The sequence below is a fragment of the Melanerpes formicivorus genome, unplaced genomic scaffold (genome assembly GCF_026170545.1).
Source record: "Melanerpes formicivorus ecotype bairdi unplaced genomic scaffold, bMelFor1.0.p_v2 SCAF_70, whole genome shotgun sequence".
Classification (NCBI taxonomy): domain Eukaryota; kingdom Metazoa; phylum Chordata; class Aves; order Piciformes; family Picidae; genus Melanerpes; species Melanerpes formicivorus.
Genome location: NW_027142422.1, coordinates 1,952,098 through 1,971,355, shown reverse-complemented (window position 1 = coordinate 1,971,355; position 19,258 = coordinate 1,952,098). Strand labels below are relative to the sequence as shown.

The 19,258-nt window shown below is 41.9% G+C and overlaps 1 protein-coding gene across 1 annotated transcript in view; it reads left to right on the top strand.

Annotated features, from left to right (window-relative positions):
- The first annotated feature begins 266 nt into the window (after positions 1–266).
- The window catches only part of FRMPD4 (FERM and PDZ domain containing 4), a 286,650-nt gene continuing 267,658 nt past the window's right edge, over positions 267–19,258 (top strand). The window contains exon 1 of the mRNA XM_068163129.1: positions 267–352. Coding sequence (XP_068019230.1) covers positions 309–352 — 44 coding nt within the window. The 5' untranslated portion in view covers positions 267–308. The remainder of the gene's footprint in view (positions 353–19,258) is intronic.

Below are 19,258 nucleotides of genomic sequence, written 5' to 3'. Positions count from 1 at the left end.
TCACATTGATCCTCCCCTGTCAGCGACATCAACATGGGCTGGCATGTGGGAGCATCGCTGCAGCAGAACCCCTGTGTCCCCAGCCACTGGCTACAGCGCCTCTGGTAGCTCTTAACCAACAGCAACGTTAGCAGTGCAATAGCCTATCTGACCTGAAAAGCTGAGCCAGGGGAAGCCAAGCAAAAGGTAGAGAGGAGGGCTGTGTGTATGTGTGCATGCACGTACAGGCTACAGCGCGAGAGGAGGCACAGACACGCTGACCAAGACTGCTGAGTCCCTAGGAGCTGCTTCCATCAACTTTAAATACAATGGACGTTTATGAAAACCCACTGGGAATCTTTACTGTGATTCAGTGAGTAAGCCAATGCATCATATTATAACTTAATGGGAATATAACTGTTTAAATGTATGCATAGCTCGCCAGGGCCATATGGTCTCACATACTCAGACTTCTGTGTCCTTAATGATAAGACATGTTTTGAAATGACTTAGTTAAACATTGAAAATAGTTTTGACCTTTGAATTAAACTAATCCAAGTAGCATTTCAACAAACACTAATGCAGGCATGCTAGAATCATCTATTGAAAATGCCCTAGAACTGCAGTGAACTTTATGAACCGAGGGCACTGGGCATTTTCTTTCTCCAAAGAATGCTGACCCTCTGGAAAGTTTGAAGAATCCTTAACAGTTTTAGCAAGCATGTATTTCACACAAGCATTTGAAAGATCCTGAAAGCGATGAAGCTAGTTTCCCATTGCACTGTGTGCTGTGTTTGTCTCTAAAGAATGAATTCATATCTTAAATAACTTATTCAAGACTTCACTGTTCTGTGCATATGTTGGGGTCATAGCACAGCAAACGTGTGTTTAAAGTGTGTCTCACCACATTTCCTTGCCAAAAGAGACTGTCCAACATTTGTGAGGGCTGGGAGTTGGTGTGCTTGGATTTAGCTTCCAGTTCCACCAAAGACAACTCTTCAGCCAAATACATATTCCTCTTTACAAATCCTCTTCCAGGACTGTAAAGCTTTGGACTCAACTGGTTCCCTTCTACTTGAACAGAAGTGTCTTTTCTTGTGGAAACAGACTGCAGCTGAACTATTCCAGTATGAGTCTTTCAGTAATGTGGGGGGTTTGTGAATTATGTAACTCCCTTTGCCTCTGTTTAATCTTGCATCTCTATATGGAAGATCTCCTAACCATATAATCATAAGGTTTAGTGTGTCTTTTCCTTCTGCATTGTTCCCTTTTCATTGCTCTTTGTTATTTTAACTGATTAAGGCAAGATTTAAACCTATGCTATAAATCCTTTTGAATAAGGACACTGCCTTTGCAGGTCTCCAATGAAAAGGCTAGTGTATTCTGGAGCACATTAAAATAAATGCTGGAGTCCTGGATAGTTTCTTTATCAACCTAAAGCCCATCCTTCCACCTCTCCTTGCACTCAAAGGCAGATTGGCCACTGCTGTGGGGTCACCTTCCCCCCTGCAGCTGAACACAGGAACTGTACAGACTGAAAAAAGAAAGAACAGCAACAGAGACACAAAAAGGGAGAGCAAATACAGAGCCATACTCATAAATATTTCCCTTTCTCCACCTTCCCCTCCCCAAAGACAAGAAAACAAAACCTGAGCCTGAAATAGAAAAGGCAGCTGGAATCCTAATCGACACATTCCTGGGTGCAGTGTCTACTTCAGCTCCAGGCACGCTGGGGACCTGCTTGGGATAACGTTGTTGTCCTTGGTTTCCCAGATGCTCCAGATACCTTGCCACTGAGGCCTATTGAGCTGCTATGTAAAGCAAAACAACCACTGCCGTTTAGTGGAGCATAGCAGAGAAACCCCTGCAGAAAGACTTTCCTAATCAATTGGAAAGATAGGATCATCTTACTATTTGCTCCTTCTCACTTCAGGGAGGCTGAAGTGTGTTTGTAAATTCACATTTTTTTGAGGAAGGATAAAGAACATCCTAACCCCAAAGCTGTGTACAATGGGTGCAGCTACTGAACTCCATATGCACTGGAGTTATGCTTAGTAGGCTTAGAATTGCTCAGTAAATGTTGAGGGCTTTTTGTGGTTTGGCTTTTTGTTTGTTTTGTTTTGCTTTGGTTTTTTTTCCCCCCAAGTGTAACACTTTGAGCAAATTATGTCAGAACAAAAGATGCTTGGAAAGCGTGGGCAGTGCTTGTTCAGGTTCTACAATGAAGCCATGAGTAAAAGAGAGAGCTCTTTATTATACACATTCCCCTTACAGCATGAAGAAAGCTGGCAAGTCCTGCACAAGCAGAAGTAATACTGATGAGGAATTTCAAAGCTTAAAAGGAAAGGATATATTCAGGATCAGACATTACAGTCTCAGTTCTTTGATTATCTGGATGAGGAGTGCCATGGTTAAAAAAGGGATACACAGTGAATTAAATGGGGAACTGTGTATTGTCCTCAAGCCCCTGTGTTATCTGTTGCAGAACAAGAATTTGGTCATTAGAAAGATGGGCTGAGATTTTTCCAGAGAACCAGCTGTCCACCTGGAAGTCAGTAATGTAGCTCCCTAATTGCTTGTGAATAAGCTACCTGCAACCCTTGATTAGGCTTATGCTCCTTGATGAAAAGGACTGAGGCTTCATCTCTCCAAAAGCCATTTACTTCTATAAAGAAGCAAACAAAACCCAACAAAAAGCCCCTAAAAAAACACCCCCAAGAAACACCACACACACACACACACAAAACAACCCAAAACCCCCCAAACCAGACAAAAAAAACCCAGAACAACCAAAACCAACCAACCAACCAAAACCCAAACAAGAAACAAGGAACCCCGAAGTCTCTCTCCTTGTCTTCTTTGCAATAGTCAAGCAACAGCTGAGCAGTGAGGATCATGACTGTGTACTGGGGTGTTTTTCTGATTTGGTTTCTGACATGCTCTTCTCTGAACTCCCATCAAGCTGACTGTGATCTCTCAAGAGGAGTTAGCTTTTTGGAAAGCAGGGCTTGTGCTTTCTGTGACTTGGAAGCAATAAACACCTCCCCTTCATAGACACACAGTGCTGTCCCCAGAGCACCACTCCTGACTCATGAAGCATCATAAGAACAAGCATCCTTCCCCGGACATGCTTGGAAGCTGACGATCTCTGGCAGTGATGGTCTGAGCTGAATATGCTTTAGGAGCCAGTTAGTATCAAATTGTGACAGCAAAGGCTCCTGCTGTCAAAGGACATCAACCCATGATTTGTACTGCTCACTTTGAAATTTTCAGATTACAGACAGACAAGTGTTTCATAATTTGAATGTCTTCTGAGACACTTAACTATGCAAAAGATAAGCAGGTTGTAGTCCTTCCTTTTCCAATAAAGAAGGAAAAAAACAATCACTAGGAGTCATAGCAGTTCCTAAGTCTTGTGTTTAACCCTATGCAGATAGTGGGAATAGGGAATAATGGTTTTATTAACTACAGTTGGAATCTCTTCCTATACAAGGGATTTGCTTGGACCAAGCCCACTTCTAAGAGATGCAAAGACATGCTTAAATTAGCAATTTGGTTCAGATTGGGGATATACTTGGGAAGAAAATATCCTGTCCCATTGATTGTACTTGCATTCTCTCTGTCAAGTGGTCTTGGAGCACATAGACTGGATGCATCTCTGATGACACCAGGAGATGAAATCTGGCAAGGCATCTGCTCTAGACCAACCACTAGACATTCTGTGAAGGGTCCAAATGAGAGCTAGTCTGAAGTAAAATCCTTAAAATATGCAGAGGACAGCCCTCAGCAGCTCTGCACCCACTCTTTCAGTCTATAGATCCACTCCAATTATGCTGTGCTACTTGCTAATGTAGAGATGCCCTAGACTTCTAAAGGGGACAGCAAAAATCAGGCTGGCATTGAGCCATATCAGCTATTAGCTTGCCAGCCTTTGCAGTAGTTTGCATTGAGATTATGGAGAGGTACTGAGCAGGAAATGTATGACTGCAGTGTGGGTGGTGCTTAAAGCAATTTTTAGCTTTAGGTTAGATGAGGGTTTCCAAAAGAGTGGTCTTTGTGACTTATTTTACTGCTAGATATTCCCTCTCTCTCTCTCGTTTTTAGTGTTTAATATGTGGAGCAAGTTCTTGGCAATGCAGGCAAAAAAAAGGCAGTAAAAACCACTGTCACAAGCCATCCAAACTGAAACAAAGGCAAGGTAGGGCAAGTGTTCCACCACTGTCAGAGAGATCATCTGAGTGATATAACTGGATCTGTGACCTTCCTTAACTCACAGGGGATCTTTTCTGCTCAATAGGGCCCTGAAATAGCTGACTTCTGGCTAGATTTAAATAAGCCACTTGTAAATAATTTTGTCATGTGTACTGAGAGGGAAAAATTCTGGCTGAAATTGATTTTGTTCCTGTACTTTCACAGCATTTTGCCACAAGCCCTCAGTATTGACAGTCTTCCCAGACCTAGAGTGAATTCACAGTGGCTGCCCTAAATACCTCATGCCTGCTGTTTTCCCTTTTCCTACATGTTCATGTTCAACAAACACTAAACCCATTCCTGTCCCTGAAATATTTGCATTCTCTGGTAAAGCCTCTGAAAAGCTAAATGCATAGGACTGTTCTGTGACCAACTCTGTGCCAGATACTTCACTGAGAAGGTATGGTTGGGAACAAAACCCACCTCACTCTTAATCTGAGTTATGTTTGTGTCAGCTGGAAAACTCAGATTTGTTTTAAATGGTTGGGGTTTGAGATTATGCAATCTTTTGTTTCAACCAGCTGAGAGTACTGTACGTGGTCATGGTTATCATCTCACCTTTGACCATTGGCCTGTCTGCCTGGAAGTGACCTCACACAGGCGACTGAGGACTTTTTGGATAGGAATACAATGGTAGTCTTTGAGCTGGCAATGTACAACTGAAAGCCCAACAAATAATTTGGCTTTGAGATAAGCACTACTTATCTCAAACACAGACCAAGGCCTTTGAAGGTCACCTGGTAAGGTGTTAGGTTTTGGCAGAAGCTTTGAGTGGGAGGTTGGATGAAAGTTCCCTCCTCTCCTCCCAGTGGAGAGGAAATATGCTAGAAGTAGCTTATGGAGAACAAGTTTATGTACCTTTCAGAAGTCCTAGATGTGTCATTCAAATGTAAGCCAAATACTGGTTTCTGATGTTGATGAAATCAAGAGAGATGCAGGCAACTACAGCACAAGCAGGAAAGACTGTGTTTGCAAATCAGATACATGGTTCATCTGGCAATAACACACTTTGGGTCCTTCCTCTGTGATGTCCTTCCTTCCACCTTAACAGCCAAAACACAACAGTGGCAGAGAATGTAATGTGGACTTCAGTACTGGCAAAGCTTGTAAACAGATGATGGTTTTTCTTCCATACTGAGAGTGGCCAACTATTTGGTGTCATATTAGGAGACTCAGCTGGCACACAGCTTTCCAGTGGTCCTAAGTGTTCAAGCAGCTGGGCTGCAGAAGAATATCCTCAGACTGTTCAGTTTTGATTTTACATAAAATCTCAGTATCAAAGCTTGCCCCAAAGCAGCTATCTCAGGCTTGCAATGAGGTGGATGTGGCACAGCAGAGCTTAGTGTGGGTTTAGACCTTCTGGCCTTTAGCACAGCAAATTAGTCCTCGCTGAGAGCAAGCAGGGGTCATCCACCATGTGCACATATTCTTGCTCCCCTTCAGATCTATTGAATAGCAGGTAGCTTTATTTAACAAATAACAAATAAACATTGCCTGGCACCTACCTGTGCCCTGAGTCAACTTTGACAATGTTCCTTTCTGAGCCCAGTTTTCAGAGGTATCAATACCTGGCGCTTCCACAGTGAGTCTGGAATGGAGGGCTCTTACCTGCAGCTCCACAAATCGAGCATCAGACATTCCTAGTGTTTGCCAGCAGAATCAGTGGTCATCTTCAAGGCTTCTTGTGTATATTTCTGTGATTTCAGAGGTGTTTTTTTCACTTCAGAGCTGCTGAGAAAGGAAAAATATTCATTTGCATGCTGCAAAGGATAGGCAAGGAGCCAGCTCGGTGCTATTACAACATCTGATGTCTGTAAGGCAAACATCCTTCTGAAAGGAGCTAATGTTTCTGTCTATTCAATTCCAATTCACAGTTCAGCACTTTTCTTCACTCAAACACCCTGGGGAAGGTTGTTAACTGTAATTTTCCCTTCTCCTTTTATCTGTATTCCTGGATTAAGTGAAGATGTTACTGGTTCATGTAACAGTCCTTTTCTTGCCCTTGCAGTAAATCTTCTGCAATACTTTTTGCCAGTGTTATGCTGCATGTCACAGATACCCCTGTTAATTCCAGGCTGAAAATTGTGAAGTCCCTGTATGAGGGACCCTCACATTGCATGGTAGGACTGTACCACAGGGGGAGGCAGTTAGCTGATGCGTACGTGCACACATCTGCAAACGCTTTACAATGCATTTCTCATCCAAACCAAATAATTGCTCTAAACCATTTCGTATCTAATGCACTTGGTTGCTTTCCTTCCTTCTGTTTACAAACATGGAGCATGATATTTAACACAGTTGTTAGCAGCATCTCAGCAGCAATATTTTGAATGCTGCTCACTTGCTGCCTATGCATGGCAAATGCTTTACAAAAGTCAAGTGACCCGGGTCACGAGGTGTGGTTTCTTCCTTCTGAGAGGATATGAGTGACTGTTTAAAGGGGCTTTTCTTCTCTGAACACAGACTTCAAACTTATTTTTCTACAAATACCATGCAAAACACATTTCATAAGCATCACTTGCATTCCTCTGTACAACTGCTGTGTATAGAGAGCAAGTTAGAGGAGCAATTTCATTTAAATCTTTCAACTTTTCCAGTATATGCTTTATCTGGGAAAAAAAACCCAAACAAGCAACCCACCAAAATCTTGTAACTGGAGGAAACTTTGCATTTATCACCACAAAAGCTGGTCATGTCTTTCTTCTCAGCCAATCTGCTCATGCTTTCTCTAACACAGCAGTTACCCTCTACACCTGTAGTGTCCGTATGGACCCCTTGCCTTTCCAGATGAACAGACACACAGGAGCTGATTATTCTTGCAATGATTCTCTAGGTAAAGTCTGGGGAGCATTTTGGAAGCACAGCACAAGCCTCTCCCTCTTGAACCAACAAGCCTAGTATCCTGAAATGCTGAATAAATAGCTTCCCTCCAAAATCAATGCATGTTATATATTACTCATCCATTTCAATAGCATCCTGTTTATCTTGGGGCTGCAGCGTCAGAGCTGTGTAATGTGAAGGCGAGTTATCCCTGCACAGTTTCAGGCTTCATTTGCAGTGTGGCTAGGACAGCACAGGCTACTCAGTAATCTTTCTCTTCCAAACACTTCTGCATGGTCCTGCTATGACAAATCCACTCTGCTATAAGAGTCCACAGCGCTGTTGTGTGGGCAACTTAAGGCCTTAGCAGCAAATCATTCCTTCCAAAGGAAGGTCAGAATCCCCATGGCTGGAGGCCTTCTTCTGCAAGCACCTCCTAGAGCTGCATCTGCTGAAGTTCCACCATGCTCAGTATGGGGAGGATGGGGTTAAGGAGGCTCTGAGCTCCTGTTTGGGAGATGCTGCTGTAGATGTGGCTGTCCAAGCAAAGGCATCTGAGCATGCTGGGTTGTATGTTCTTACTCCTCTCTTGGTCACATCTTTCAGCGCTGCTGGAAGAGGCTTCTACAACAGCTGTTCCCCACAAGCTTCACTTCCCAGGTAGGAATTGCCAGATTAAAAGCTTCAGCAGTTATTTCATGATGCCACAGCAAGAGCTTTTTGAGGGAGAGACAGCCACTTCTAGACACCTGTGTTTCTCAGCTACATTTTAGCAAAGAGGCCAACCTCACACTACTTGCCTGCTGTCTTCCTAAGATCCTGCCATCGATCCCTGGGATCTGGAGTGGAGGCAACAGGCTGCATCTCATTAATTGTTTGCATTTCCAATGAGATTTGGGTTTTTTTACAGCAAAAAATCTAACATTAATATTTTGTTAATGGTGATGTACTGAAGCTGGAACAGCACAGCTTAATGGATGCTAATGAACTTTGTATAAATGGAAGACATAGGTATGCTAATCTAGTGCCACACTTGACCAGCTGCACTCAGTAGTGTAGGGGAGGTGTGCTTGTGGGATATGGACAGGCACCATCAGCCTTCTCCAGAAAAAGTGCTCAACATCCCTGCTTAGGCTGACATAGGAAAACATCTCTCCAGATGTCAATCCTTCAGCCTCCTGCAGGAGGAAAAACTTGCACGGTCTGCTGTGACTACAGATCAGTTTTACTGGTGTTTGTAAGCAAATGTGATACCCATAGAGAAAATAAACTTCAACAGTCAAAGATAACATTAAACTGAAAACAAACAAAATAAACCAAATGGCACTAGGAGAGTTGTATCTTTTCCTGTGCAAAAGCATCAGTAGCAGCACGGAGAAGATCGTCTCATGTGAGTTATTGACCTGTTTCTAAGCAGTTAAGCTGGCTTTGAAAAGATAACTCAAAAAATGAGGAAGGAATGCATTCTTTTCAAGATCTGCAGTTTTATTCCTCGCCAAAGCTCATGAATTCTGGCTCTGCAACTCATTGACTTAGTGAGGAAGAGGCTTTTTTACAAGATGAAGAAGTACTGAGCAGCCAGGGTAACCCTGAGCACCTATATAGGAAAAAGGTTTCATATAAATTAATTTCCCTTGTCTGTAAGAAGCTTTCTCTCTGATTCATACAGGTCAAAAAAGTTCCTCTCATGAAAACAATTTAGCAAATTCAAAGGTAATCCAGTTCTAGGCTCTCTGCCATCCAGGTGCTTGTACCCAGCAGGAAAAAAAATATCTCCCTAATCCTCTTTTTGTTTTCATAATTACTTGTTTTTCTGCTTCCCAGCAGCTGCTCTGTTCAGCACAAAAGTTACCATATCCAATTATAACTTTTGTCCTGGCTTTAAAATCTTCACATCTCCTATCTGTTAACACAAGGTCAATCCCTGGATTAATCTCAGATTATTTGTTTCTTGCACAGTGACTGCCACCTGCCAGCTGGGGGCATGCTCTTAGGTTTTTGTGCAGCCGACAGGGAGGTGTGAGTTGCATGGAGCGAAAGAGAGGGTAAACTAGAGAGAAAGCCAAGAGTGAGAGATTGAGCACGGTGAATGCCACGGTATTCTGGAGAGCAGCTTCCACGTGATCACCTGATAGCTGCTTCCTATTGCATTTTTTATGGAACAGAAGGGCATTGCTTGGCAGTTAATGGCCACAGCCATTGACCCAGCCAATCAGTCAGTAACAGGAAATACCTGACCTTTATGTCTTCCTTCCTGTGATGATTCTCTTCAGTCATATATTTTCTTAACCTTTCCTGTTGGATCTAGAACTGTGTGCTTTGATATTAATGCAGTGTGCCATACTACAATGCCAATTATTTTTTCCCCAGACTGTTCCTGACAGCTGCTGTAACCAAAAGGAAAACAAGATTACATCCTGAAAGCTCCATCGTGTTTACACTGCTTTCTAATGCTTCCTCTTTTCCTCTCTTAACGTTGCTGGAGCTGCTATCACTTTCTCCTGTCCAGAGTCTCTACACTCCAGAGTTCATTTCAGCAAAGGTCCAGGATTTGTTCATGATTATTTTGCTTAAGGCCTGCTACAACATGAGTATTTTAACTTAGGGGAATCAGAAGTGTCCAAAATTGACTTCTCTGACCAAAAGACACTGGCTGATGAACACTGTAGCCTTTCTCTGGGAAGAGGTTACTGAAGTTTAGTTTTCAGATTACTTGGTTTTCATTTTTTTAAGCCGTCATGAACAGAAATTACCTTGCTAGAGTGTATTGTGTAGTGATGTTCATCAAAGAACTTTGCTTTCTAAGGTGTTTTTTAATAGCTGCATTTTTTAGAGTAAATACTGATACTTTTCTGCTCAGGAAGAAATGTGCTGATTTATTTAGGCACATAGGAATGGACTCTTGACTTTTATGGGTTCTCAAATTTGATCTAGTCAGTAAGCAGCCAGTAAAGACAGCAAGCAGGCAGCAAGATGAACTGATATCCAAAATGCCTGGCCTCCTGTCACCCCCAGAAATCTGGGGAACATGGCCTAATGTCTTGTTCACCACACAGATCTCCAGCTCGATTCACTTTGTGTCCCTAAGGCAGATGCCTCTCCATCCCCTGTCTTCTGTGGTGATTATCACAATGATAACATTGCGAGGTGACTTTGGACCAGCTGGTGAGAAATGTCATCCATGAGCTGCCAAAGCCTGCCTCTCTGCTCATGTAGGAGAGCAATACATGCTGCTTCTGGGTAAGGGGACGCTGGGGAGTGAGCTTCAGTTAGCAACTAAGCTAATTAAACATTAATGAAATTCTTTCAAAAGAGGGAGTTTTGCTTCACACTTCCGTAGATTTAAATCCAGTCTGTGTTTGCCTTCCCTATTTTAGCTCTTTAATTTATTCCTCAATTTCCTAGCCTTCGAAATGATAATAGAATGTACTGGGTTTGAGATAGAAGTCTCCAAGCAGTACTTTGGTAATCTGTTAGGAGTTGCAATACCTATGGATTACCCTGTAAATCTAAGTTATTGGCACTCATGAGAGATGATTACCATTTATTTTGGTTTATTGTGTAATATTTTGCAGCTATGGCTGCAGTACTGTTATTAACTTGTGAGACTTCTAAACCCTGGTAGGTGATTAGGCCATTTAGATAAATTAGATCATTTACTGTGTAGAATTTGGGCCACCAAAGTAAGATGGTGCTAAGCAGTGGGGCCAGAGGAGTCCCAGCTGCTCAGCCTTTCCAAGGATTTGATCCCTATGTTATGCCATAGATTTCAACAGAATTTTAGTTTGCTGTTGGAAATAGTTCCTACAATCTCTTTTTTATTGACCTGCACAGGATGATTTTAATTTATACAAAGAAGCCAATGACAGGAAAACAGTCTTTCCAGATACAAAGATAGTTTACTCCTTTAAAATGTGCTCAGACACAAAGATAGTTTACTCCTTTAAAATGTGCTTTCAACCAGTTGGATGGAAAGTATTTTTCTCTGTGGAAGTTATTTCCTCTTCCTGTTTAGCATGGATCATATATGTATCTTAAAAAAAGAAGATCCCTCTCTGCATTAAAATGACAGCTAGCACTGGTGGAGGATGATCTTGCAACTCAGGCATTCAGGAGACAGGCTATTGCCACAAACTCGCTTCTGATCCCCAGGCAAGTCAGTCTATTAGATTTCTTGCCTGTGACATGAGGTAACTCATCCTACATAGGTGTTGTTTTTTCCCTCCTCCTCCCCCCCCATTCTTGCACATTACATGGATCTGTGTGGCTTTTACTTAATAAAGCAAGCACAATGACATGTTTGCTCATGAAACACCTGAACAGCTTTAATTCACAAATCCTGGGAATTGCAAAGTCCAGGACCAGTTTCCTCAGGGAGAAGAGGACAGAGAGAAACTCAATCACTTCCTGCAGGTTGTGAAGGTTTGGGTTTTTTTCTGATCAGCTGGAATGTGTCTGGGATATATCTTCTGTCTTTCTAAGCCCAGCTGCAGACATCAGTGATGCAGGCAGTACTTCCTGTTCCAGACACCTTCAGTACTCATTGGGCTCGGTAGTGGCTTGAATAACAAAGGGTCACATCTGCACAGTGTTAGCAATGCAGACTGACATTGTAACCACACATACAACCAACATCACATTTTTCCAGTGACGTCAGTGACAAGCATGAAAGAAGACCTCAGAATTGCTGCATTTAAGAGGAGATAAAAACTCTTCCCCTAGACACTCACAGTATTTGATTAGAGAGTATAAAAATGTATTACTCCTGAGGTGTTATGTCTATTTGGAGCTCATTTGAGGCATTTTTACTGTCCTGGCCCAAGTGATCCAGACATAACTGAAATAAAATAGTTATTAACAGAAGCAGGTAAGGGTTAGATAAAACCAGAGAGTTCCATCAAGAATTTTAGTTCCTGCTGACTTACACAAAAATGCTGGAGGGAGTGTTCGTTCGGTGTTTCTTCCCAGACTTTTACTTCTGGCTTTAGTTTCTGACCAGAAATCGATGACAGCAGTTAATTCAAATAACAATTTGAACAGCAATTCTGAGATGTGGTTCCAACTTCTCTCCCCTTTCAGCTTCTCTCTCTTCTTCTCATGCTAGTGGGATATACAACAGAGGAACTTCTCCATTCAAACAGAAATTATTTAGTGGCTAGGTTCACAGACTGATGTTTTAGGTTGCTTTAGTACCCTATATAATAAAAAGCCTACATTCTAGGAGCTGGAGAATGCAAACCAGCGCAGTGGCAAATGGAAAGGCCTCATATTATCCTGAAGAAAAGTCCTGAGAGAATTTCACAGCAGTTCCTTGGAGAATTAACAACTACCTTTAGGCTTTGCTGTCATTCTTTCCGTAACCATTTCCCTAAAAATGAAATCACCATAAGAAACAGAGTAACTCAGCAGTGCAGGTTTTGTATTATGCCTTCCTAACCTGCAATGTCATGAAGGAAAGTTTTGGGGATCCCTTAAAAACAGAGGTTTAAAAGGTCAATGCTGCCTGTGTTTTACTAACTAATAACCAGTAGTCACTATGGACACACCACTTAACAGCAGAGTAAAAGCAGAATCTTCTTTGTTGCTGTTGCTTTCTCCTGAAAGCTTCTGCCATAGAACACCTGCTGTGTTAAATAAAACCTGCATCCTGTAAATATAAAACTACACCATTGCAGTTTATTTGTTTCACCAGAGTCACTGGAAGCAGTCCATCATAGAAGTCATCCTCCTGCATTTTAAGGAAGCCACTTTAAGCTACATTTAAATAAAGAATTTAAGTTAAAGATTTTGGCAAAGAATCCTTTAACCACTGGACCTTTTGCAAATGTCATCTGACCTTTTGCTCCTGTGGTTTAATGGCCACTCACAAGAAATTCAGACGTCTGTCCCTCTCCACCCCCAGCTTTGTGACTTATTAAAGGCAGTGAAGTTATCACTTGTCTATGGGAACACTCTATTTACCTGCATGACCCAAGATGGCTAATTATATGCAACTGCTCTCAGCAGGGTTAACTCCAGGCTTCTAAGTCATCCATGTAATTGGATGTTCTAAGGGAGCCAATGTCATCAAACATGCTGGAAGAGAAAGTTAGCACAAAGAAAATGCCTGTTGAAATTGCATTGCACTTCTGCAGCCACCAAAGATGGGAAATGTGGGAGAGCCAACTGGGGACACCAAAGCTGTTGCTTTTTCTTTTTCCTGCACAGTACCTACTCTTTCACATGTCTGTCCTTTTCTGTTGAGGAAGGCTTTGATACTGATAGGTGTTTGGAAAGAGATAAGATGTAGGCTGTTAAAAATATTTATGGCTGGAGATACTGTGATTTATAAACTCCATGGCAAAAGGACTCTTTTCCCTGCATTCCTTTTTCAGCTTGATAATGTCAGAATGCATCCTACCCAGAAGGTCTACGATCTTTCTGCTGTCACCTCCTGGATGTCTGATTACAGCTCCTGTTCTGCTCAAATTTACCAACACAGCTCACGAGAGCAGCTGCTGGCAGGCCTTGAAACATAAACTTTCTATATGCTTGGACATGGCCTTCTCATTGCTTCTGTACTAAACCCACAATCTCTTGGAAATGCCATCTGGAGTTTTTACTTCTCTAGTAGAAGAAAAGTTTTTTTGCTTTCTCTTATGTAGCAGCACTGACCTAAATACATTTGGATTATTGTATTTTTCTTACCAAGGAGGACCTCAGTTATGTTTCCCATTGGTTTTGTTGTTTATCGAAGTAATTTAAACATAGAATCATAGAATCAACAAGGTTGGAAAAGACCTCAAAGATCACCAAGTCCAACCTGCCACCCAACACCTCATGACTGCTAAACCATGGCACCAAGTGCCACATCCAATCCCCTCTTGAACACCTCCAGGGATGGTGACTCCACCACCTCCCTGGGCAGCACATCCCAATGGCTAACAACTCTCTCTGTGAAGATGTTAATTTACTTTTTAAATGGCATGGTCAAATCTCACCCCTGGGCATCATTAGGTTAAAAAAGCATTTTAAAGAGTGCTAATTTCTCATTTGGTAAACTTCATATCTTTATTTGAATAAAAAAACCAGCATGCATTGCAGCAGAAGAGCAACTGATCTAACAAAGAATACAGGAGGTCAACACAGGGACACTTTTACATAGTTAAAACAACAAAGGATGAGTTGTACAAGCATTCTGGCTGCTCTTCAAAATAAAGCTCATGTGATCAGACATCCATGCACGCTGTGCTGTGTGTCCCTTGCACAGCTCTGTCAGTCTTGTCAGCTGAGGAACTTGCTCAATAAAGACTGATAGCAAATAAATAAAAGCTCCTCCTGCTTCTGCTGAGGGATGACACATTCAGAACATTTGCAGCAGCATTGCAGCAGGATGAGATCTTGTGAGAGCTCACTGAACTCGATGAGCCAGGTCTTATTGACAGAGAGATGGCAAGCTTCCAGCAGCTCTCGGGTGTCATGGAGTTCAGCAGTGATTAAAGACATGTCACTCTTCCCCTCTGAGACAAGACCATGGCAGTTTGTTTGCAAAGCCCCAGAACTAAACTGAGAATATAATATCAGCTTTTGGATGCAACACAAAACTGAGATCCTCTCCAAGTGTGGTCATTTAAATTCTCTTCGAGCCCTTGGGAGACCTAACGTGGACAGATGCCACTCGAGTTTACTCCCTCATGTGGCAGCTGAAGTTGGCTCCAAAGACTCCAGTGAGTGTGGTGGTTTGGTATTTTGGACAGGGCTGGTGAGTGGGGCAGCTCTTCCTCACAGATGGCTTTAATCCTCTGCGTGCCCAGTGTCATAGTGTGCTCTACAGCTTTTAGGCTTGCTAGAGAACCCCAGCAATGAGACCACACAGTTATTATTTAGTGAGGAAAATAGATAACCTCAATAACTGAGAAGCAGAGTCACATAAAAGTTTTGCAGATGATTCTAAACATTTGCATATAAAACCTGCTTACTGTTCCATTCAACCACTTCAGTGCTGAGCACCTCTTACACTTATGACACTTAGTCTGTTTCAGAGGTGGGTTTATTCTAATCTGTGAGGTTAACTATCCTTTGAGCATGCTACAGTTCCTGCCTCCTGCAGACTGGACCTGAAGCATTGCAAATCAAATGGTAGAACAGCATGCAGTTTCTGTGGATGTATATAACTACTTGGCATTCATAGCCACAGAAATGAAGTCATTTTTATCTCCTGACTTCTGACCTTGATAACTAAATAGTTTTGTGTCCAGATTTATAGTTACAGCATGGAAAGTAAAACCCATGAGTGGTAAATGCTCTGAGGTCTCTGAATTACCTAAATGAGTAACAGTAAGATGGTTACAGTCTCACCAACTGTGTTGCAACCAACACCCTGTATCCAACTGAAAAACTGGAGTTTGGCAGTTCCCAGTACAATGTAACTCCAGTTTTGGGGCCCTACTGGATTTTGGGTAACACCACAAAGCTGTGACTGGCTTATGAATATATATATTGTCCATTTAGAGCTCCAAGTAAGTAAACATCAGGGAGGAGAGAGGGAAAGCTTCGTGGAGTGGCTGCATTGCTGAAAAAAATGAACTACTACAGATGAGAAGAGAAGCTCATAAAAGCTGTACAACTCTCTAAGAGTTACAAAACATATGATGTAGGGCACGTAGTCAGCAGAGCTGTTCTGAAAGGTTCAGAGGTATTAAAACCCCTGAAACTCTATTGACGTGATCCGATTGCACTTCATCATCCGACTGCCACTCCTGAATTCACAGACTGCTGCTAGAAGCTCCAGGAATAATGTGATAAAACAAAAATAAAAGGAAAAGGAACAAATGTTTAGACTGGAACACAAATAAATGTTTTAAAGTGATTTTGAAGCCAACGTGGAAGAAATTGCTACCTGTGTTCCTTTCAGTCTTACCAGTAACAAACTCATAAAAGAACCAAACAATGCAAAACCGAAGTGGAACTCTGCTTCCCAGAGCTCCTGCCCTTGATCCCTGCACACACCAGGAACCACTGTCATTCTCTTCCACGTGGGCTGAGTAAAACTTCTTTATATTCTACTTCACAGCTTCAGGGGTTTGAAAATGCTGTTACCCTCAGCTCCTTTCAATAGAGAGAAACTGAGATCTCCAGAGAGCCATTCATCTCATCCTAAAATAGGCATCTAAGACAGGTCAGAAAATGGTCTTCTGAGGATGAGTCTATTAAGTATAAAGGAAGGGTAGACTTAGATATTTAACTTTTAGAAGTCTGTAATTAGACAAGGTAATTTTCACCCATTGAGCTACTTTTAGACAACATATCCTTCCCCCCCACCTCCCATGATATAAAATCTCACTTTATTATTTCTTTTAATACAACCTTGCTCATCTTGTAATCCTGCATATGGTAAGATGGACTTTATTCTTATGGAAACTAGACTGAGCTTTCAAGCCTTTCCTTTACCCCCTACTGGAAACGCCAGAATACTACAAGGACATTGCTTTGTCTACTTTCAGGTGTAACTCAAAGCAAAGTGTTTGAAGGCTCATGAAACCCACTGTACTTGTCACATTTTCAGCTCAGGTTCAGACATTTCCAGTTCGTGTATGAGTCAAAGGATCATCTAAATGTTAGGGCATTTATACAAACTGAAATGAAATTTCAGCTTCTTGAGACTCATTCACCATTGATGATACTGATGCTGTGAGGAAAAACCCAGCTATTCCCCCTAGAGACAAGACATTGAGAGTAGCAGTGGTAGACACAGCGCTCACAGAATTTACGGTGATGCAAAACTATGAGCTACCAGGGAGATGAGCAAAGATTGTTGGAGACATTTCCCATTATTCATACCAGGAGCTCTGCTCTGCTCCTTGATGAAAACATACACCTAATGTACAGCATGAAGTAAGTCAGATACTGTCTACCCCACACAATTGCATGTGTCAGGTCAGATTGCCCACTGAATGATGATACCTCACTCACTTCCTGCTCCTCACCCTATTCTCCGTATCATTCCTTTGTTGTGACCCTTTCTCTCAGACATGTTAGTTTTAGAGCCAGCATGAGATTAACTCCATAATGCAACCCTTTCAAGCCTGCCTTTCCTTTGTGTCTGTCCAGTCAAGCCTGACACCAGGATGTGCCAAGCCTCCCTGGGGAACGGCAGCAACTCCCTGTAGTCTGTTTGCATAACAGCTCGCTTCTCTTCCTAACGTGGCCACAAGAAGAAGAGGGGCCACATTGTTTCCAGAAATAAAACAGATTACTTTAATCCTAAACCTACTGCAGAGCCAGCATAATAATCCCCATTTTTAGCACATGTTTAACCATTTCTAAGGGGGTTACAATAGCTACTCAATTTGTTTGTATGTGATTAGTGTTTAAGGAACAGTCCTCACGCTGGGTTTATTAAGGGTTTGTGGTTTTTTTCATCACAGTTTAAACAAACACATTCAGAAAAAAATTAATCACAAGACTACACAACTACTTTCCAGTCTCCTTAAACCACCCACGTTTAGTGTTTCCTCTCTCTGCTCCCTGGTTCTCCAGTCAGCTGAAAGGTCTATTCACCATTTTCCAAGGCACTATTACTAGATTTTCCCATGAAAGTCAGCATCCATTCTCTTTCCTGATTAACCAGCTAATTGACACCTGTGAGGAAGCTTTTTGGCCGTGCTTTTCCCCTGTGTCTTCACTCTGCACAATCCTTTGATTTACTTATGTTTGCACTATTCCAGGCATCTCTGACTCCTTACCTTTAAGCTACACTGTAATGAAGTAGGACAAATGCTGCAGAGCTGTCTCACTAAAAGAGAGTAAGACTTTAACACAGATGTAATTTACAAATAAAATTCACCTCTCAACTTACTGCCTCTATGGACTAAGTCTCCAGTAATTTAAGTCTCTGTAAATTAATCATTTACATTTGCTACAGTCAACGTGGATAGGAACTTTCAAAGGGTAATTTATCCCCTGCTAAAATGGGTGCTCACTGCAGGCACCTGCAGGAGACACTTGCTCTTACTTCATGTGTTGAATAGGTGCAGAACCTCGAGGAACTTGACATGTAAGGTTTGGCAAGCTCAAGTCACATGACTTGACATTTACCCAGTGTCTCTGATTACTGTTTATACCTAGCCCTGAAAAAAAGCAATCCAGCTGTTTTCAGGTAATATGGCATCATCTTCACGTGGAAGGAGGTGTAGTGGATGATTCCTCACATTTTAAAATGACAATGAAAGCAACCACTGAGGAATGAGTTGCCAGCAATTAAAGAACTTCATTTCCATTTCTGTATCCTTTTGGAAAGATAATTGCTCAGACATTGGAAGAATGGTTTAGTAGTAGCTTGGATTGTGCAGCACTCACCAGTACCCTGTTCATATACTTAAATACATTCGCTTGTTACGGTGATACGGTGTTGCTAAGTACTTCTCAAGCTTCATGTCTTGCTGAGGAAGGAGAAAAGAGTAAAAGGAAGAGATATTTTATCTCACATTTAAATCTCTTTATTCTATACACAGATTTCATCCTTTCTTGGATAAACTGTGTCATGTGAACTTTTCCAAAGTTTGGAACTGCAAGCATTCTAAAGCAATGCTTCACATCATGGATGTTGAGACATCAGCATTAGTGATAAGTACCAGTTCACCTGAGAATTGCATCTTGCTGAAGCAGTAAGATACTATGTTGAAGAAGAAAGCATCAGCAGATTTGGGAATTAAACCTGGCTGGATTCTGTCAGGCTGTTCTAAACATAAGCTCAGGTTTACTTTTGCAGGAAAACCATAAACTTGTACAGATGAGAGGCATGTGACATGGGCACACTGACTTTTTGTTTCCATATGCATTTATTGCATTAGGTTCTCTGGATGGTGTCTCCCCTCTGCCTCTCCTTCTAGATCTAGAGTAGGTGCTGCCAAGCCAGATGCCTCCCAAAGCCAGAATTACTCTGACAGCAGGATCTATGCCTCCCTGTGATGTTGTTGGAACATTTCTGTATCTCCATCCCTGTTGCCCTTTGATGTGTGTATGCAAGATTAAGAGCTAAGAGAAAGAAAATATCTTCTAGGTAATACTAGCTGCTGTGACTTATGGATTGTTGGAATAAGGGGATATCCTTGCTCTCAGGCCAGCAAGCACAGAATACAGTGGTTTCAGGATGTAGAGCTTTCAGATATTTAACTCTTGCTTTTGACAATTGGGTTGTTGTAGTATGACATGGAAATGCTGAGGGGGG